Source organism: Aricia agestis, chromosome 10 (assembly GCF_905147365.1).
Source record: "Aricia agestis chromosome 10, ilAriAges1.1, whole genome shotgun sequence".
NCBI classification, from domain to species: Eukaryota; Metazoa; Arthropoda; class Insecta; order Lepidoptera; family Lycaenidae; genus Aricia; species Aricia agestis.
The window spans coordinates 2,446,543-2,468,895 of record NC_056415.1 but is presented as its reverse complement, the minus strand read 5'-3'; the positions used below and the strand labels follow the sequence as shown (position 1 = coordinate 2,468,895).

The 22,353-nt window shown below is 39.5% G+C and overlaps 1 protein-coding gene across 2 annotated transcripts in view; it reads left to right on the top strand.

Annotated features, from left to right (window-relative positions):
- Positions 1-22,353, top strand: part of LOC121731315 (glutamate synthase [NADH], amyloplastic) — a 65,752-nt gene that overhangs the window by 34,502 nt on the left and 8,897 nt on the right. For both annotated transcript variants that reach the window (XM_042120703.1, XM_042120702.1), the window contains 18 exons: positions 1,237-1,411; positions 1,945-2,313; positions 2,641-2,728; positions 2,916-3,035; positions 3,486-3,613; positions 5,167-5,291; positions 6,033-6,177; positions 6,727-6,935; positions 7,312-7,457; positions 7,877-7,986; positions 9,380-9,513; positions 9,881-9,952; positions 10,269-10,382; positions 11,199-11,347; positions 12,284-12,420; positions 12,890-13,016; positions 21,351-21,499; positions 21,800-21,941. In XM_042120703.1, the coding sequence (XP_041976637.1) occupies positions 1,237-1,411; positions 1,945-2,313; positions 2,641-2,728; positions 2,916-3,035; positions 3,486-3,613; positions 5,167-5,291; positions 6,033-6,177; positions 6,727-6,935; positions 7,312-7,457; positions 7,877-7,986; positions 9,380-9,513; positions 9,881-9,952; positions 10,269-10,382; positions 11,199-11,347; positions 12,284-12,420; positions 12,890-13,016; positions 21,351-21,499; positions 21,800-21,941 (2,639 nt within the window). The remainder of the gene's footprint in view (positions 1-1,236; positions 1,412-1,944; positions 2,314-2,640; positions 2,729-2,915; positions 3,036-3,485; positions 3,614-5,166; positions 5,292-6,032; positions 6,178-6,726; positions 6,936-7,311; positions 7,458-7,876; positions 7,987-9,379; positions 9,514-9,880; positions 9,953-10,268; positions 10,383-11,198; positions 11,348-12,283; positions 12,421-12,889; positions 13,017-21,350; positions 21,500-21,799; positions 21,942-22,353) is intronic.

Genomic DNA, 22,353 nt, shown 5'->3' with positions numbered 1-22,353 from the left:
TCCTTCTCTCCACCAGTGTGAAGCCCTCCTCATCGCACCCCCTGCTCTCGTCCTTGCCAGGTCGAGAAGACTCCACCTTACGGCTCTTCGTAGCCTTGCAGCAGCTCTCCTTAGTCTTGCGACTTTCCAGAGCCTTGCGGCTCACATTCTCCCCATTTGTTTTCGCTCGCGGGGCAGGTGTGGGGCGACCAGCAACAGTCGCGTAGTTTTTCTGAGTAACCTGGGGACTCGGCGTCGGCGCAACCGGGAGGGGAGCGCGGGCGGGGGCGGCAGTAGCGGCGTTCGTTGACCCGTCCGATGATAATGCTGACGGGCTAAACGTGCTCGCTTGTGCGCCTCGACGAGTGGTGACGAATGCGGCATCAGGTGACCCACATATCGAATTACCGCTTTTTAACTGCGATAATTCAATACGTAAATCACTAATCGTAGACTCTGATGCCTGCAATCTACCCCGAACTCCAGCCAGCTCCTCCTTCAGGACCCTGATGTCCTTCAGTAGGCTGACGACGTCGACGTGGTCCAGCGTGACGGGTGGCAGCTTGTGCAGCTCTTTAGCCACAAAAGCCGGCACCTCATCCGTATGAGGATCCGTATCCGTCTGCTTCAGCAGGGAGATGATATCCTGCACACTTCTTTCCGTTCCATCTCTTCGCCGCGACGGCATGTTCGCGCTCTGGCCGAGCGTCTCATACAGCAGCTGCTTCCCCTTGCAAATCTCCTCACTGGTGAAGGAGGACTTGCAGATCTGCATGATGCTGACCTCGTCCTTGGTGTCGATGGCGTGCTGGATAAACGCCAGCAACTCGTTGGCCACGAGCGCCATGGTCACGTGCAGCGGCAATGTGCCGCGCGATTCGCAAAAATATTATTACTTTTGCTGCGTGTGTAACGCGGAGCACGACCGGTCGCTAGTTCGACACATTACACATTTATGTAGTTCAAACATTCAACATTGAGCATTATGCCTCATAATAAGCTCTGCAGTTGCAATTGGAAAATAGCCTTTAGACATTATTGTAATGGTGCCTTTATTTTTTTTTACTTCTTTATTCTTATGGATCTTCATCCATATTTGGCTTCCCAAACGACCGTAATTTTGTGAGTAGTGAGTCGCAGAATTTCGCTCGCGTAAATTATTTTTCATTATAATCATGATTTACAAAAATACGCTCGTTTGGTTTCACCCTGTGGAATATGCTTGATTCTTAGTTACATAATCTCATTTCTATCCAGACGGTAGTGATCGACTGCACGTACCCGGTATCCGAGGGTCCGTGTGGGCTGGAGGCGGCGCTTACTCGCGTCGCCAATGAGGCGGAGGCGGCGGCCGCGACCGCGCAGCTGTTGGTGCTGTCCGACCGCGCCTCCGGCCCCGACAGAGTGCCGATCAGCTCGCTGCTGGCTCTCGGTGAGGGTTATGTTTATTAAATAATAAGAAAATAATATAAATATCTACAAACGCTTCACACTAAGTTCGGCGGGATTCAAACCCGTGACCCCCGGCTTGAGGACCATGCTCGGTCGGCAACTAGATGAACTTCATATCACTTGTCTCCTAATATAAACCTTCCTTGGACTTCCGCAAATATTTCAAGATTAGAATTAGTCAAATCGGTTCAGACATTACCGAGTTTTAGCGAAAATAAACACAACTTAAAATTCTCTTGTAATTGGTAAGATAGATCAATGCTATTTTATATCGGTAACTATCCCTAAACAAATAAAACAAATGCAAAATGAACAAACTTTGTTGTGCGACATTTTGTCTTTGTCTGTCAATCGAATATTACAACTCTAATTATTACAAAACGAACTAACATTTTGTCTTTGTCTGTCAGCCGAATATTAAAACTATATTATTTAAAACACCAGTCTATTTGCATGCAGACATTTATATACCTTGCGAATGTACTTGCTGATTTTTCATTATTTGTTATACAGGAGCGGTCCACCATCACCTGATCGAGACTCGTCAGCGTATGCGCGTCGGTCTATTAGTCGAAACGGCGGATGCTCGGGAGGTGCATCACATGTGCGTCCTACTCGGCTACGGTGCGGACGCAATATGCCCGTACTTGGCGTTCGAGCTTGCGTTCGCGTTGCGTGCGGATCATCTCATAGACAATACTCTTACCGATGAAGACATATACAAGGCGTACCAGAAGGCCATGGAAACTGGTTTGGCCAAGGTCATGGCGAAGATGGGAATATCTATGCTCCAGTCGTACAAGAGTGCGCAGATCTTTGAAGCTGTTGGACTCAGTGAGGAGGTTATCGATAAGTGCTTCAAAGGAACGCAGTCTAGAATCGGTAAGTTCTATTGAGATTCAAGTACAAAGTATTAGCCTGTAGCAGAACTGGCAGGGCTGGAAAAATGCCACGGGCCCCCGACCCAAAAGGTATTTTTTTACACATTGTTTTATTATTAACGTGACGATTTTTACTGGCCCCATCAATTCGCCACGGGCCCCGGATGTTATAGTTACGCCACTGCTGTAGACAACAGAGAACCTTAGTTGATAAACCTACTTTTGGCACACAGGAAATAAATCTCAACATTCTACGGTCTAGTAATCACAATAATAAATAATATTACTGTATCTTCTGAGATATTCATTACAATTTGTTGTATTCTAGGTGGAGTGACATTCGAAATATTGTCTAAAGAAGTGTTTGATAGACACGCACTAACATACGGCGAGTCTACAGACATGCTGGTATTGAGGTGAGTCATATCCGCAATGCGGTATGTGAAAATTATATTAAAAAACGTGGGCACAGGGATAGACATAATTTGCAACCGTAACTAAAGTTTAGTAAATAAATAGAATATAATTATGATATGTTAACGACATGTAAGATATCGTAAGCTGACATTAACCTAACTTTTAACAATAAGTACTTGTGTTCAGGAACCCTGGAAACTACCACTGGCGCGCGGGAGGCGAGAAACACATCAACGATCCCGCGTCCATCGCCAATCTGCAGGAGGCTGCAGCCAACAACAGCACGTCTGCTTACGACAGATATAGGTATGTGTGCGTGGGTGTACAATTAATATGTACCATCGAAGAAATTGTTTCAAAGGCAGTTGACGGACCTATGTCATTTGGTCGGCTTATGTCAATTCAATATTAGCTGTGATAGGTCGGATGAGTTTGACTTGAAGCCATCAAATTGAATTAGGTCCGCCATCTGCTTAGGGATCAACTTCTCTGATAGAGTGTGTGAGAGCATGCGTCGTTCGTATATGCGTGCGTACGAACTTGTAAGATTACGTACTTCTTACGTACGCGTGCGTGCGTTTACGTTTATGTCTGTATGCGTTTCTCGTTACAGCACTTGTAAAAATAACTTATACAAAATCAATTTTGTTATAGGTAAGAGATACGGCATGAAATGTTAAATATTGCAATAAAGGAGAGAAGAGAGAGAATAAGTATGACTTTGACCGCCTAATTTATAACACATGTTGTACGCAGGGAGAGCGCGCTAGAGTCCATCCGTGCGTGCACGCTTCGCGGTCAACTCGAGTTGGTCAAGTTGGATGAGCCCATACCGCTCAGTGAGGTGGAACCCGCACAGGAGATCGTCAAGAGATTTGCTACTGGTATGGTTTTTTTATGGCCCCTCTTTTGGGACCTCTTGTTCCCCCTTCAGGAAGAAAGGACAATTATTTGCTTTTATTACATTTTAACATTTTAAATTATTTAGTTTTATTTACTAACAATTTCTTACTAACTTTATAAATCTATTTCTACTTTATCATTTGCTTTCTCTTAATACACTATTACATTCAATTACTTATTTGTCATTTTTTACAATATCTACTATATTTTACAATTTGCTCATTTCTTTATTATTTTTGTAAGTTTTCTGTGTTTCACATGTTCTGTGTGGAACATTTCTCCTTTCTTATTTCTTAACATATTATCATCTATATTAACATTCATAATATTTTTCTTATTTCTATATTTTACACTTATTTTCTTAACATTTGTCTTGTCTATAATTCCAATGGAATTTGTTACCTCTTTCAGCTGTATCTTTACATTGTAATCCATTTCATAAATTGACTATTGCTACTGGTATGTTGTGTGTATTTAGAATCTTTGATATGCATTTTGATCGAGCGTAGACAAAAAGTTTAACTGCCTTTTTTATAGCGCGGTGTGTAATGTGTCATTAATATTGTAACTATAGATATAGCTAGTTATTACATTTTTAAATAACAATGAATCGGAACATAAAACACACCTTGATGATCAATAATAATCATTCAATGCGTCATGATTGTGACTACGGTGGCATATCGATCCCTTACTTTTACGATATAGCCTGGCCTGTTCCGTGAATAGAGCTCAGCAATCACCTGTTTATTATAACTCACACGTCATTTCCAAAACAATAGCAAACTGTCCAGCACCAATATCAGTACCCCAATCCTACATAATCGAGGTACCAGATTATCACTCTCATCTTGTATCGCCTTATTAAGACCGGGCTGGAAAAAATATCAAACCCCGCCTACACACCCCGCCCCACCCCGCTATCCTCCAATCGTGATACAATGATTCCATGAATCGTGCCTGCATGAATTGTACTTTGCGCTACAGCTAATAGTGAACAATATCGCGTAACAACGGTTCCCGCATTATAGCACGAAAGTAAAGGTCGTAAGTCCCAAAAATGTTTTTGATGATTACTTAAAAATTAAATACAATAATAATATTTTCTTTAGCCATTATTAAATAAAGTGTGTGATTGTAGTAGTGCAAGTTATTTAATGATAGTAACTCAATCAGTGTAACAGATATTTGTTGAAAATCCCAGAAAGATTCATAATTTCGAAAAATAAAACTATCGAGTCAAAGTTAGTAAATCGGGTTTTTCGTTAGGCAAATATCAGATAAATGTACAATGATTAAATAAATCTCGAATTTCATTTAAGTCATTCTTCTTCCGGGATCGTAATACTTATTAGAAAACACAGCAAAATTGTACAGCACGCTCTTAATACTTGAATGTTCGGCTCAGTGACCGTTTTTCGCAACTCCGTCATTTCTAGACAATAAGTATTAGTCTGGCATCGATACCCAAATACCAAAATTGTAATTTTGTACCTTTGTATAATTATCATTATTAGGTATTCATGCCCAACAGGTGCGATGTCATTCGGTTCAATATCTCTGGAGGCGCACACGACTCTCGCGATCGCCATGAACCGCGTCGGCGGCAAGTCCAACACGGGCGAGGGCGGCGAGGAGGCTGATAGATATCTCAACCAGGTATTAATATAACTCTTTGTAAATATGAACCATCCCCAGCATAGTGTTGTTGCTTAACTATACTGTCTTTAACTCACAAATGGATAATGTATTACTAACAGTTAACTATAAAATAATAATTTCTTAAGCAGGTTGCACCATAGGCGTGGTTAAAGTTAAAGTTATGGTAATAGTTAAGGCTAAATTTAGCTTTAATTTTAACCTTAACTTTGACCGGAGAAATTAAACGTGGGCGAAGGTGCTGCTAGTGAAGGAGAACTGTCAAAAATGGCGTTTTTATATGATGAATACGTCCATAGTATGATGGCAGTGTTAGTTCCTTTTTTAGCCACGTGCATTTAAAACCTTGTCGAGCTCTATGGTTGTAGTTAAATATGGTGTCTTGATGGCGCCCATTTTTAACTTTAACCAAAGATTTGACATTTTGCATTGTAGTTAAAGTTACAGTTATAGTTAAAGTTAGTTGGTGCAACCCAACCTTAACTAAGATAAATAATGAGTGACTTAAATAATAAGTTTAATAATTACTTAAGTTCAATAGTAACTTCCTCTTAACTATTATACACAGCTGAGCCTAAGGAATCACTCTGTCGGTAGCTCAGACAAATAAACGTGGGGAAAAGCATTAATGCTTTCTTATTACATAAAAAGTTACTAAATAGCCTTTTTATACGAAAATATCAAATATTTTATGAGCATGTAAAAACTCTGCAAAGTAACCATTTTGTTTTCCTACGCCAGGATCCAGAGTGCAATAAGCGTTCAGCCATCAAGCAGGTAGCGTCGGGTCGGTTCGGTGTAACTGCGTCGTATCTCGCACACGCCGATGACTTACAGATCAAAATGGCGCAGGGCGCTAAGCCCGGCGAGGGGGGAGAATTACCTGGTTTGTATTGTTTCGTTAATTTTGTTATATTTTGGCTTCGTATTAGTAAAAGAGTTTACACTTGTTTTTGAGGACCAATAAACAGCTGATCGGCATGTTTATAAAAGTAATTAAACATGAGAAACATAACATTATGATTGCTAAATAATTTTATTTCTTTCTTGTTATTGTATGAAACTCGACTTTTTGCCATAAAATTGTAGTACTGTCTACTTTTCTGATCTGTTTTTGACGATGTTGTATCTAGTAAATTAATTCCTAAGATAAGTGTTTTCAAGTAAATGCCGTAACGGTTAAGCTCTTGCATTTGACATATGAAATAATGAATAAACAAGGTTAATAATCCCACTTGAAAAAATTACAGTAAGTTATTTTTGCAAAATTGTTCTTTAAAAAAAAAAGGACAATTTTTTCCATCTTTTTGGTAAATTGCAAGTTTCTTACGCCGGGTTAGTTTCCGAACCGGTGATAGGCCGGTAGACGGTCTAAAAGTGTTAATTTTTAACCGATTTAGAAATAAAACATATTTCATTTCATTTTCTCCCTCAGGCTACAAGGTGACAGCTGACATAGCGCGCACGAGGTGCTCCGTGCCCGGGGTGGGGCTGATCTCCCCTCCCCCCCATCACGATATCTACTCCATAGAGGACCTCGCGGAGCTGATATACGACCTGAAGTGCGCCAACCCACGCGCGCGTGTCTCCGTCAAGCTGGTGTCTGAAGTCGGCGTGGGTGTCGTCGCTTCTGGTGTTGCCAAGGTAAATTATTTTTGGCGTTATTTGAAGTATTATCTCCTTGCGGCGACACCTAACCGGTGTAACCCAAGTATAAATTGACTGTGGAACATGGAATATTTAAACGTCAGTTAAGAATTACAGCTCTTTGTTTAGTTATGACCTCAATGGTTACTTTTACTCATATATACCGGCTTAATCTACTTACTTATGTAGGTCATCGAAACCCGGACCCAATTTTCAAAACCCGGGTTTTCGGGTTTTTGTAAGATGAAAACTGGGTACCCGGGTTTTTCGGGTTTTTATTTATGTCTTCTACTTCTACCAGACACAAGTAGCAACGACGTTCTGAAAGTATTTGATTCAAATCTATTCAGAAATAAAACTTTCTTTTTACCAGGGCAAAGCTGAGCACATAGTGATCTCGGGCCACGACGGCGGCACCGGCGCTAGCTCGTGGACGGGCATCAAGTCCGCCGGGTTGCCGTGGGAGCTCGGCGTCGCGGAGACTCACCAAGTACTTGTGCTGAACGACTTGAGATCCAGGTGCTTTATATTATACCCTGTTTCTGAGGTTTTTAATAAAACTTTCTGTTATAAAGTAAGGGGGCAAACGAACAAACGGGTCACCTGATGGAAAGCAACTACCGTCGCCCATGGATAGTAGACTTGGACATTCATAAAACTTTATATCAACACACATCGTTTCTGTGAAATTCCGTGCTACGTATCATTGCTTTGATTATAGAAATTCAATAATTGCATTTCATATAGTCTGTCAAGAAAGTGAAGAAATCAAAAAGTGGCAACATCGTTGTGTCATCCCTTTCAAATCAATTTAAGAAAAAGGCATGACACTATGATGTTGCCACTTTTTAATTTCTTCACTTTCTTGACGGACTATACTTACCATTTATACAGGATGCTTAATACGTAGTTAACAATAAGACATGATACATCACCAGGGTGGTGGTCCAAGCGGATGGTCAGATCCGCACGGGCTTCGACGTGATGGTGGCCGCGCTGCTCGGAGCTGATGAGTTCGGCTTCAGTACTGCACCGCTTATTGCGCTTGGTAAGTATTTGTAACCTTACTCGGAAGGTGAAGTGTTGAAAAGCTGCACTTTTGGAAACATCCTTAAGAAATTTCGCCGATTTTTTGACGTCACAATCAACAAGTCGTAATCGAATCGAATCGATTCAACAAGTATCCACAAAAATCTCTAAATAATGGAAAGATGTTTGTTTTAATTTTTATGTCATCTTTTTGACACTCTCGTATACCGTCTTCATAGAAGCGCACATTAATGTAATTTAAAATAATTTGAAGAGTAAACATATTATAGCAGGATCACGTCGCGAGCGCATAAACTTTGTCACTAAATTGTGTTAAGTGCATTTTATTTCAAGGACACAACTATGTTGTTCTACTGTATTATATTTATATACTGTACTCCAAAACTATCACGTAAGGTTAAATTCAGCCCGCAACGCGACGCGTCGATGCATTTCTAAATTTGTATTGAATTGACAGACTTGCATGACGTCTGACGCAATAGGCTACTTGACCTATTTTTTTTCATCATGCTAATCGCTTCTTATTTCATCCATTTTAACAAAAAAAACTAATATTTTAAAAAGTAGAAACCCATAAAAATCTTGATTGAAAAATATGCCTTTTAAATGGCGCCGAAAACACTGTCCACAACACTGTCCGCAATAGTGTGACGTCACATTTTGTGTCTTTCTTTATTGAAGTTCTTTTAATGTGCTAAATGTACGAGTCTAAAGGCCTTTTTCACCGCTTCCTGATAAGGCTATCCACCACTTAATTTGACAGATGGAGTATGGAAAATCTGTCAAATGACCCTATCGGGCACCTTATCAGGAAGCGGTGAAACAGTGCCCAAAAATTATAAAATAATTAAATAAGAAATTAGAAATCATTTGTAATGTTGAAAACTTTTGGAGAAAAGTTTTGGCCTTTTCATTTCCCGTCTACAATAAATGGAGATAATATATAAAACTGATGTTTTATTTAAATTATTCAACAAAATATATTTTACAAATCTTTCTAAGCTTATTCTTATTATTTATGTACAAATAAACTTACTTATAACGTGCGCGATAAATAAAAGATATTAAATTACGAGTCTGATGACGTCACATCCAAATCGGAAGTACCGCAAAAGCGTTTTCGTCAGTACAAATCATATTTTCATAAAATCAAATTTTCAAATCGACTTTATTTATCGATCATAAGCTTTTATTTGATGATAAGGGTAAAATATGGTTTCCTGTGCCAAGTTCTACTAGAAATGTGCATTTGTTCAATGGAATTGAATATAGGTCAAGTAGCCTATTGAAGTCTGTCAAATCCATACAAATTTAGAAATGCATCTACGGGTTGCATTTCGGTCTGAATTGACCCTAAAGGTCACATAAATTATTCTGTTGTATATCACCAGGTTGCACGATGATGCGCAAGTGTCACCTGAACACGTGTCCGGTGGGCATCGCGACGCAAGACCCCGTGCTGCGGAAAAAGTTCGCCGGCAAACCGGAACACGTCATCAACTATCTGTTCATGCTGGCTGAGGAGGTAATCTATATATAAAAATAAGTCATGTTTTCCTTCCTGACGCTATAACTCCATAACCCACGAACCGATTTCCACGGTTTTGCATTCGTTGGAAAAGTCTCGGGCTCCGTGAGGTCTATAGAAAAAAACATCAGAAAAAACTTCAAGAGAAAAGCAGGAAAACAGGGAAAATCATTTTATGGCAAAACAACGTTTGCCGGGACAGCTAGTTGATCCTAAAATTAAATCTCTCATACAATTTCTAAAGAATTTAATATCCAAGAATGACTAAAGAAAAGGCATATAAATGTAAAACAATGCTAAAGTTTTGATTTGTTTACTTCGTTTGCGCAAAAATGTTGTCAATTAGTCGCCATTTTGTTTATAGGTCCGCACTCTGATGGCGTCAGTTGGCGTACGTCGCTTCCAAGAGCTGATTGGTCGCACTGACCTCCTGAAGGTAAATAGATATTTACAAGTTACAACACTTACACAATGCTCATTATAATATAAGAATTTAATTTACAAAAGAAATTAAGTAATCTTCCTGTTAATTTAAAAGAGTGTTTGAATGGAAAAGGTTGTAATTATACTTTAAAATATTTGAAATTGATTAATATGTATAATTGTATTTGAACTAAAATTATTTGTATTAAAGGTGGTCGTTTAATGACCTTGATGTTGAAAACGACCTTAAATAAATTGATAAAAAAAATATTACTATGTAATTAGAAATAAAATTGTGTTATTTCAATTGCATTTTTGCATATACCCAGGTACGCGAAGGTAACACAAACCCCAAGGCGCGTCTACTAAATCTACAGTTGATATTGAAGAATGCTTTGCACATGCGTCCCGGCGTCAACATCGTCGGTGGATCGAAGTCGCAGGTACGTACGCGTACGCACATACGTGCACACACATACGTAAAACGCATACGTATTACTTACACACGCCTAGAAAAATACGTATCCTAGTCATAATAAATTTTAAAACAATAAGATATTTCCACTTCCTTGTAAAATCATGACAAACAACAACAATTATCAAACATACGTTTAATTTGTACTTGTACAAATTTTTACTCGCCATATTTTATAGAAACTAGATCTAAGTTATTTTGGGTATTATAATCTGTGCCTGTCATAGAGTAAATACGGCTAGTAGGTATAAACGTTAATATACCTACGCCAATCAGCTGATCGAAGCAATTTACGCGCGTACGTCAAGGTCGCTGATTGGCTAATTGTTCCCCAGATTTCCCGTTATCCTTGTGAAATTTGAATATACGCTAAATTTCTATCACTGAGGCTAGACGTATTATTTCTCTCTCCCAAAATTAACTATCTCTGCAGTAGAAAATCAGTCGAAACTAACTTTCTTCGCACCTGATCGTTGCTGCTTATCACTGGCAGCAACAGTTATACAGGGTGTAACAAAAATAAGTGATAATACTTTAGGGTGTGTACGTGTTCCTTGTAGTGAGTTCACTGTGAAAGTAGCAGCGCTGAAAGACCAAAATTTTTTTTCACTTTTGTATGGGGAAACTCGTGACGCTCGGGCCCTTGCGCATACAAAAGTGGAAAAAAAATTTCGTCTTTCAGCGCTGCTACTTTCACAGTGAACTCTCTACAAGGAACACGTACACACCCTAAAGTATTACCACTTATTTTTGTTACACACTGTATATAAATGCTTTTTAACAGGACTTCCAACTTGAGAAGCGCTTAGACAATCAGTTGATCGAGCGCTGCAGCGGAGTACTGGAGGGCAAGGAGACGCGTGCAGACATCGACATGACTATCACGAACGAGGACCGAGCGTTCACCTCGACTCTGTCATACCATATCGCCATGTTAGTATATTTTAATATTAATATTATAGAAGTGCGGTCAAATGTTATGATAGGCTTTAATAATAATATACTAGAACAGTCAATTATAGTTTGTGCGTTATAAGATGATATGAGTGACAGTTTTCATATTCCTTTCTACGGGTTTTTTTTACAAGAAAACAAAATAATCAAAATGTAATAAATTATATTCCATCTACAAAAACAAATGTTTTCTATAATTGTAAATGAATAAAAATGAAAAGTTGCTAAATGCTAACTTATTAATATAAAATTATAAATATTAACTGTGAAATAGGAGTATAAAATTATTGTTACGAAAACATTTGAAAAATGTCAGATGCATGAAACGGAACTTATGTCAATAGAGATTGACTCTGTTGAATCGAAATCAAATCGATAAAAGAAGGGCGGCCATCTTAAATCGCCCGCACCACTGAAATGTCAGTAGGAAATCCATAATTTCGATTGCGAATCGAATTCCTTTACGAAGTGATTCGATATTTTTAAATTACTTATCGATTAATTTTTGTTAGGTAACTTCCCTATTATTGTCAATTATAAAGTGTTACGCATATCATCATAAAACGCACAAACTATAATGCCGTACTAATTAAATAGAGCTCAATTTAGATAAAAGCTTTTTATGATGCAGAGAGGATTGAGTGATGATGATTTTTCACGCTACTATTTCTAGATTTCTCAGAATGTAATGAGATATATTTTGGGGTATTCCAGAAATCTAAGCGGACAAAAACTATTTATTTTATTCAGCCTTAATATTCATGAAATATATTATAGGGATGAAAATTCAAGCCCAAATGGCGAGTCGAGGAATAAAGATTTTTAAACTACAAAATGTCATAACTTGTATGATATGATGTGCCCAGTCTCATCATTTTAATTCAAGAACTTTATGTTAAAACATGTCTATTTTAGGAAATACAGCGACGCTGGCCTCCCGGACGGCTCGTCAATCAACATATCGCTGAAGGGCTCCGCGGGTCAGAGCTTCTGCGCGTTCCTGGCTAAGGGCGTCACTGTGACCCTGGAGGGCGACGCTAATGATTATGTCGGTCAGTATTATACTTATGTTAGGGCGCTTGTGCACTACACGGAATTTTAAAATCCGGCGCGGCGCCCGGATTTCTTATGTTTTGCTGAGGCAAACGAGAAAGTTATGACGGTAAGCCGGACGGTAAAATTCCGAGTAGTGCACAAACGCCCTTAGGGTTTACACCGGTTGCGTTGCACCGTAAATCGCGCGGAAACTGTACATTCCGCAACAAAAACTCGTTTGTCGTTACCTATGTTATCTTAATTACATTTTTTCAAGTGTTACGCGGTACACCATTCACAAAACATAGGTCAAACTTAAGCTTTCATAACATGCTAGTTAGCGCAAAAAATATGCCGTACCGTAACAATTTTAATGACATAATGCCTAATTGTAGTAGAATAAGGACGACATTATCGTTTTACGATTAGTAGAACACACGAGTTTTAACTTTAGAATAATAATATGTTTCTGTTCTATTTTTTCAGGCAAGGGTCTGTCTGGCGGTACTGTGATCATCTACCCGCCCAAGAACTCGCCTTTCGAGTCCCACCTCAACGTGATCGTTGGTAACGTGTGTCTGTACGGCGCTACCTCGGGCAGAGCCTACTTCAGGTAATATAATATTGGTGATATAATAAATCTTTCAGAAATAAGTAAAGAACTGCTGTTGTTGCAGTTGTGGCCAACGATCTCGTAATTACCATATTTTATAATGATACGTCAACTCGGGCCCAATTCTCATACAATATCTGTACGGTGTCATAAATCACACCGTAGCATTTTTCACTTAACAATACATTTTACCGTCAGTACGCGTTCATAATCAGTAAGCACCGCGCGTGCTCCCCAGCACCTTTATAATATCAATCTTATGTGGGACAATAAATAAAAATCATATACTCGGGAACACATTTGGTATCATTAGCAAAACCCCCACATAATATGGTCCTTCGAGCTTTGTGACCTTCCGCGATTTGGCCAAAGCAGGATCATTCGCGAGTGAGGACTATCAGTGACTAACAGAAAATCAGTTCAATAAAATCAGCAGACAGTACAGTAGTGGTGTAGTGGTAAAAAGCAGTGTAGCATAGTAGTGGTAAAGTGAAATAGCAGAATAGTGTAGCAGAATAGCAGTGTAACAGAACAGCAGTACAGTGGAGTAGCATAGCAGTGTAGCAGAACGGTGGACTAGTGATACAGCAGAACAGTTTCCCGCGAATCAGTGCAGTTGTGGTAGTGGGAGACGAGCATCAGCAGCAGCAGTATTCAGCATAGCAGTGTGGTTCCTGTCTGCAAGCAGCAGACAGAAGCATCAGCATTAGCATCGCTTCAGCATCTCATCAGCAGATCATCACGCTCTTCAGGGCGTGAGCAGCAGCAGCAGCAGAAGGTTCCCGAACAATCAAGTAAGATCTTTCCATTTTTTCACTTTGAGCAATAAGTTACTAAAATGGAGGATATTTACGAAAATCAAGAGCAGTTAGTAGGTGCTATAGAGCAGTTGCTTGCGTCTTTCAAAAAGACGGGGCGAGATCGTAGGACAGTAGATTACGTTAAGCGGAAGTTACAAACCCTTGACGAATATTGGGAAGAATTTAAGCAGAATCGACAGCAATTACGAGGATACGTAGACGAAAATTCTGAGCCTATGAAAAGTCTCAATGAACGGGCTACCAGAAACTACGAGATCACGAAGTCAACTTTACAGCAGTATCTCTCGCAAGTGACTTCACCAGCAGTAGCACAACCAGAGGGTAAGGTACTTGAGGTCCCAAGTCGTGGAGCAAGCCCATTACCTATCCCTGGTCCGTCAACAGCAGCATCAGCAGAACGGGTGTCGAGAACAATTTCTCAAGGTGTCGACAGCAAAACAGCAGAAATGTTACGTAAGCAGATGACGAACTTTAAAGCATTTTCACGAACAGTAAGCAACATTGACCTGGAAGCGTTAACAGAAAAGTGGCAGTTTGAAGACACGTTGCAGCAGTTACAGATGAGATGGGCAGCAATCGACGCTCAGCATTGGGAGCTCGATAATGAATTAAACGGGTCTAACTTAGAGTATGAAAAGCAATTTACAGCGCACGAGAAGAAATTTAATTTCATCAAGGAGAGCATTAACAAAAAGATGTGGTCAACGTCCTATAGGGAGAAATCAACCCCTAAATTAGATATCCCTACATTTGGCGGTAATTATCACCAATGGATGTCATTCAAAGATTTATTCAGTGAGGCCATTCATAACAATTCCTCACTGTCTCAGGCACAAAAAATGCAGTTTTTAAGGAGTAAATTAACAGGCGAAGCTGAAAGGCTCATACAACATTTACAAATTACATCGGCTAATTATAATATTTCTTGGGAAATTCTTAACCATAGGTACAACAATAAAAGGCTCATATTTACTTCGCACGTCAACATATTGCTAGGGCTGCCAACCATTCAATATCAATCAGCAGCGCAACTTAAAAAATTACACGACACAACTAAAGAATGTTTAAATGCACTAAAGAACCTGGGAGTCGATATTAGCTCATGGGACCCCTTATTGGTCCACCTGTTAGGGCAAAAATTGGACAGTGAGTCGTATACAGAATATTTGGAATCAGTTAAGAATCCTCGAGAATTGCCAATTCTAGAGGAATTCGTGAATTTTTTGGAAGCGAAATTCACTGTTCTCGAATCATCGCGCAGAAAACAAGAGCAGGGCGCATTTAAGCAACCAGCATCATCGAATCAGCAACAAAATTTTTCGCATAAACGAAGACTTCCTCCGAGCAACTTTAAATCTAGCAATAATAATTTTTATTTTAATCATAAGTCAAACTTTAAGGCATTGCATGCAACCAAGGTAATTTGCGGACTTTGCAAAGGCGAACATGGTTTATTCAATTGTTCAAGATTTCAAGAAATGCCATGCGAACAGAAATTAAAAACCGTAACCCGGTTGCGATATTGTGTGAATTGTTTAAACGAACACGATACTAAAGAATGTTTTTCCAGTAAAAGGTGTCGCTTATGCGCAGGATTTCATAATAGTTTATTGCACGATGCATGCACAAAACCCAAACCCAGCACTTCTTCGAACCATGTGGCGACGGCCCACCACGTGTCTCAACCAAACACTTGTGAGGTCTTACTAGCAACGGCAATGGTTGGTGTGAAAGCAGCAAATGGAGATCAGCATCATCTTAGAGCCCTCATAGATTCGGGTTCTCAAATTTCAGTAATTACAGAGAGAGCAGCGCAGATTTTAGGATTAAAACGACGTAGGTGCAAGGGCACTATCTTCGGCGTCGGTGAGCATGAAAGCAGCAGCAAAGGAATGCTTACTATACAATGCAAATCATTGCATAATAATTTTACATTTAGCATAGACGTTATCATCATGAGCAATCTTATCAAAAATCTTCCAAATGTTAATTTACCTAAGCCTTCATGGTCATACATCGAAAACATTAATTTAGCAGATCCAGAGTATTACATAAAACGTCCGGTAGACTTACTTTTAGGAGCAGATGTCTACTCCAAAATTTTATTGAATGGTATTTTGAGAGGTCCGACTAGCGAAGAACCCATAGCACAGCAGACTTACCTTGGCTGGATCCTCTGCGGCTCCGTCAAATCATATCAATGTAACGTCATGGTACATAACAATTATGACGACTTACAAAGATTCTGGGAATGCGAAGACATTTCCCTAGAAAAGGAGATGACGTCAGAAGATGAATTTTGTCTTCAATATTTTTCTAAAACAACTAAAAGGTTGGAGGATGGAAGATTTGAGGTTCGTTTACCTATTATAGAAGAATTAAAGCATAAATTAGGGTCATCAAAAACTACAGCATTAGCACAGTATCAGAGTTTAGAAAGGAGATTGGATCGAAATATAGCATTAGCAAACGACTATAAAAGGTTCATGCAGGAGTACATGGATCTAAGTCATATGGAACGATCAGCATCTGAAAGAAAAATGGAGTTCTACTTACCTCATCATGGTGTTATCCGAGACAGCTCCACCACAACGAAGCTACGCGTAGTATTCAACGCATCAGCAAAGTCTTCGAGTGGATATAGCTTAAATGATATAATGTACAAGGGACCCAATCTTCAGCAGGATCTACAGCAGATAATTTTGAAATGGCGTCAGTTTAAATTTGCTTATACAGCAGACATCGAAAAGATGTACAGGCAAATTTGGGTGTCTCCCGAAGATCAAGCATATCAGAGGATATTTTGGAGGGAGTCTAAAGACCAACCTGTGCAAGTATATCAATTAAAAACAGTAACTTACGGAGAAAAAGCAGCAAGTTTCTTAGCAATAAATTGTTTAAAGCAGTTAGCAGCAGAAGAGAAGAAGAAGTATCCAGAAGCAGCGAAAGAAGTAGAAGAAAGCTTCTTCGTAGACGACTTTTGTGGAGGTCATCATACTTTACAGCAGAGCAAGCAATTACAGGCAGATTTAATTGAGCTTCTAAAATCAGGAGGTTTCAATTTACGAAAATGGAGGTCAAATGAAAAGCAACTTCTAGCAGATTTAGATACAGAGCAGTGTGACAAGCAGACGTACGAATTTAAGCATATGGAGTCGACGAAAACTTTGGGTCTAAGCTGGGATCCCCAAGGTGACGTGTTTACATTTCAATGCAAAATAGAATTATCTGAAGCAGAACCAACTAAGCGATCTTTATTGTCCGAAATATCAAGGTTATACGACCCCTTGGGTTGGCTAACGCCATTGAGTACCACACTAAAATTATTATTTCAAAATGTCTGGTTATCGAAAATAGAATGGGATGATAATCTTCCGCAGGATATTAAAACAAAATGGTTAGATTTACGCCAAGAGTTGCAAAATATAGACACATTTAAAATACAACGGTGGATCGGGACTTCTGAAAACGACAAGATCGAGTTTCATGGATTTTCCGACGCCTCTACCAAAGCATTTTCGGCAGTAATTTACTGTAAGATCATAAAAAATGGTGAATCATCGGTATCATTAGTAGCGGCCAAAGCACGGCTTGCACCATCAAGCAAAGTTCAGACCATCCCTAGATTGGAATTAATGGGGGCTGAACTATTATCAAAATTGATGAGCAAGGTTCAAAGATGTTTACATCAATATAAAGCAGAAGTGTATGGCTGGACAGACTCTACAGCAGTCTTAGGATGGATACAAGGAGACCCATTACGATGGAAAACATTTATATCCAATCGAGTCAGAGCAATAACGCAAGTAATGCCAAAATCATGTTGGCACTACGTTAAAACAGACGAAAACCCGTCCGATCCAGCGAGTCGCGGTTTAAATGTGACTCAGCTTAAAGAAGATAAGCTCTGGTGGAACGGCCCATCATGGTTACCATCATTTACAGTTAAAGAGCAAACATTATACGAGACTACACTAGAGCTAAAAAATCAATACAAACAATCTAATACTATAATTCATACGGATCATCAAGCATTAAACATAATCGAACAATTATTAAATAAGCATAGCAACATAACTCGAGTTACTCATGTACTTGCATGGATATTGCGAATAACAAAGCACAAACAACGCCGCGAAGGATTTCTCACGTTACGAGAATTACAATACGCAAAAATGCTTATTGTAAGGAATGTACAGCTGGAGCACTTTAGTGAAGAAATTAAACTATTATTAAATAAAAGACCATTACCATCGAAAAGCAAAATTTTAAGAATGGCAGCTCGTCGCGGTACGCCTCGTCACATCTTCAGTGACAATGGCACCAATTTTGTAGGAGCAAACAGATTAATGCAGGAGCAATTTCAGAGCATTTTTGATGATAATACTTTTAGTGAGATAGCAAGCATGAATATCACTTGGCATTTCAACGTAGCGAAGTGGTGCCATGCATCAGGTTTATGGGAAAGAAACATAAGAAGTTTAAAGCATCTTTTAAAAAGGGTTGTAGGTGAGCAAAAACTTACATATGAAGAATATGCTACCCTATTGGCTAAGATAGAAGCAATTTTAAACTCTAGGCCCCTCTGTGCACTCACAGAGGACCCAGAGGACTTAGACTATTTGACACCAGCACATTTTCTAGTCGGCAGAGCAGATTTAACTATCATAGAAACGGAGCAGGATGCTAGGACAAGATGGCATTTAATATCAAAAATATATTTCGATTTGTGGAAGAGATGGAGGATCGAATATATGACTCAGCTCTCAGTAAGATCGAAATGGTTAAGAGCACGAAATAATCTACAAGTCGGCGATTTAGTCACTATTCAGGATGAGAATATGCCCCCCGGCAAATGGCTCATGGGGAGGGTATTGGAGCAGCATCCCGGAGAAGACGGATTGGTTCGTGCCGTCACTCTGAAAACAAAAAACGGAATTATAAAAGGGCCAGTAGTTAAATTATCATTGTTACCTCTCTCGAACGCAGCAAGCAGCGACCGTGAAGAACCTGAGGAACAAAAGGAAGAGCAAAAGCAAAGAAAACCTGTCGCGCAGAGTAGTTTCATGTCCATGGCGATAGCATTTATTTTATTTATGTCAATTGCGACGACTTCTTACGCAGCTACAAATTTACCTAGCAACATGTCTCTATATTTTGATTATACCGGAAGTGCAAAGGTCATTCGGGATAAGTGGACTCTCATAGCATACTACAATATGTCTCCATACTGGGAAGGATTCACCGCAGCAGAAAAGTTCATTAATTATACTGGTATAATATGTAGTTATATTCCCGACTATGACTATTGTTCAACAATTACGCTCCAATTACAGCACGAGTTCGAGGAACTGGATCACTACAATCGTTTGTTATTAAATCAGCGTTTTAAGGCGCGTGCGAGGAAGCGCCGGGCGCTTATCAATGGTGTCGGTTACGCCGCCAACTATCTGTTCGGAGTATTAGACGAGAGATTCGCGGAACAGTATAGGAACGACATTGAGCTTATCAGACAGAATGAGCATCACCTTAGCAACTTGATACAGAATCAAACATCAGTCGTCGAGGCACAATATAATTTACTGAAACGCACAGAACAATCGATTCAGCTTCAGCATAAGTCAATAAATAACCATCTTGAAGATTTGTATAATTTTACTAATTCTCTCAAGTCGGAACATATTCAGATTTCGGACGTTCAACATTTTTTACTGTCGTCATTCACTGCGATGAACCTATTTCAAAACCTGAAAAGAATTCAAGACACAATTTTAGATACTATCACAGATATATCACATGGCAAGTTTAATATGCATTTATTAACTCCGGAACAAATTAAAAGCGAATTACAATTCATAGGGAGTCAGTTGACGAAGGATATCACGTTACCCATTGACAACATACAATCAGACTTACGGAACGTTTACAGTTTACTTAGAATTAAAGCAAGAATGTTAAAGGATTATTTTATATTCGAAATATCGTTTCCATTAACTAATAGAGAAGCATACAACGTGTACAAAATTATTTCGATTCCTAAACAGATAGCAGGAAATGCGATCACTGTCCTCCCAGTAGATGATTACGTAGCAATCAATTTAGGAAAGGATTCCTATTTTACCCTTTCCACATTTGAGCTTCAATTATGCTTCAATAATGAGGAAACTTATTTATGCCATCTCAGCAAGCCCATACATTATCTCCCACCAGATGAGAGGTTCTGTAAGATCGACGTAAGAACGAAGCAATGTCTCGTCAGCAAATCAGTATGCAGAGATCAGTGGATTCAGTTGAAAGATGAATCCCAATATTTTTATTTTTGCTGCATTACATATCAGATCAGGATCATATGTTCAGATCGTGTTAGCACAGACCAGCTGAATGGGGCTGGAATATTGAGCATCGAGCCTAACTGCATTATAAAGGGCAGAGACTTCACTATGTACTCTCAGACCAATTCCAGGAATGAGATCTATTCGAATTTGGGCGTTATTGCTCCCAAATTTCATAATATTAATCATATGATCAACCAATCACATTTGCAATATTCGGACATCGTTGATAACAGCGAAATTGAGATAAACAACTCTATCAGTGATTTAGGCAAGCAAGTTGAAGAGTTGAAAGTTGCCACTAAAGATTTAAAGACATCAGACAATCAGATATCAGGTCACGACGTTCATCAATACAGCATCTCTTACAGCCTTCTCGCTGTCGTGGTCGTAGCAGCGGCATTCATACTGTGGAAGAAGTATAGAAAAAGATTCAGCAGTGTCTCCCCGCAAGCAGAACCTAGTGTAGTGTTTTGTGCGCGAAAGCAGAGTACGGCTGACCGTCAGCCGAGTGAAGTGTGTAGTGTAAATACGAGGGACATAGCAACCTCCCCTATATTTACGAGATGTCATTTTCCTTCAAAGTCATCCTAATTTTTGTATCTTTTCGGCTCGGGAGTATGTACGGTGTCATAAATCACACCGTAGCATTTTTCACTTAACAATACATTTTACCGTCAGTACGCGTTCATAATCAGTAAGCACCGCGCGTGCTCCCCAGCACCTTTATAATATCAATCTTATGTGGGACAATAAATAAAAATCATATACTCGGGAACACATTTGGTATCATTAGCAAAACCCCCACAATATCTTTGTTTAATTTTCAAATTATCCCTGTCGTAGTAATTCGAAGTACGACAATTAAGCCCCAGATCCATATTATGTTATGTAATCTACGATCACCTGTCTTAAATTAACAATTTTAAACTAGCATAATTATTGTCATACTAGTTGTTACTAGATGACGCCCGCAACTCCGTTGGGCCAAAATTCGTTTATCGCGCGGGAACCGTACATTCTTCCGGGATAAAAAGTATCATATGTACTTTCCCTGGACTCAAGTATCTCCACACCAAATTTTAATTGGCTCAGCGGTTTGGGCGTGAAGAGGTAACAGACAGATACATTTTCGCATATTATAATATTAGCATGTTATTCTTATATTATTCCTCTTGCAGAGGAATAGCCTCGGAGCGTTTCTGCGTGCGCAACTCCGGGTGTGTGGCGGTGGCGGAAGGCGCTGGCGACCACGGCTGCGAGTACATGACAGCAGGCCGGGCGCTCGTGCTGGGACTCGTGGGACGGAACTTCGCTGCGGGCATGAGCGGTAAGTGTAGGACGAGGTAGCGTGTACGAGATGTGAGTTATGCGTCAAGATACTAGCGATGCGTACAGGACGTAAGCGATGCGTACAGAACGTAGGCGGTGCGTACGAGATGTGTTTGATACGTACGGAACGTATGCAATGCCTTTAAGACCTAAGCGATGCGTCTGTGACGTAAGCGACTCGTACAAAACGTAAAATTTCAGATTATTTCCAAAATAACAAAATAAGCATTAATTAGCTACTCTAATTTTAAGTCCCTCTTATTTTTGCAGTACTTTCACAACAATTATTTGTGTGCAGGTGGTATCGCTTACGTGTACGACATCGACGGCTCGTTCCACGGCAAGTGCAACATGGAGACGGTGGAGCTGCTGCCGCTGGAGATAAAAGAGGATCTGGATGAAGTCCAGAAACTTCTGGAGGAGTTCGTTGAGTATACAGGGTAAGACTTTATTTTGTGATTTGAAGAAAATGAAAGAAAGAAATACTAAATTGGTTTCCATTCAGCAATGTTGTGAACGGATCCGCAACGCTCTTTTTTTTTGAAGAAGGTCTCTTCGCCCAACGATAATGTCTTCCTTGTAGGTGAAAGAGTTTTGTATTACATAAACATTCGTGGCACAGCGAATACACTTAAACAAAGTCCCTTGTCGGGTTAGTTACTATTTCAAATTAGAACAAGATGGTCAGATAAAGCAATATCTTTGATAGGCAGGCAAAAAATAATAGGCGGCTCGCTTAGTGTAAAAACTTATGATGAACATTTTAAGATACGTGATCTGATAATATTACACAAATAATTTCAGCGGTGTTTCGCGCAATAACTTTACTATTCAAGAATCATTTTAGTTGCA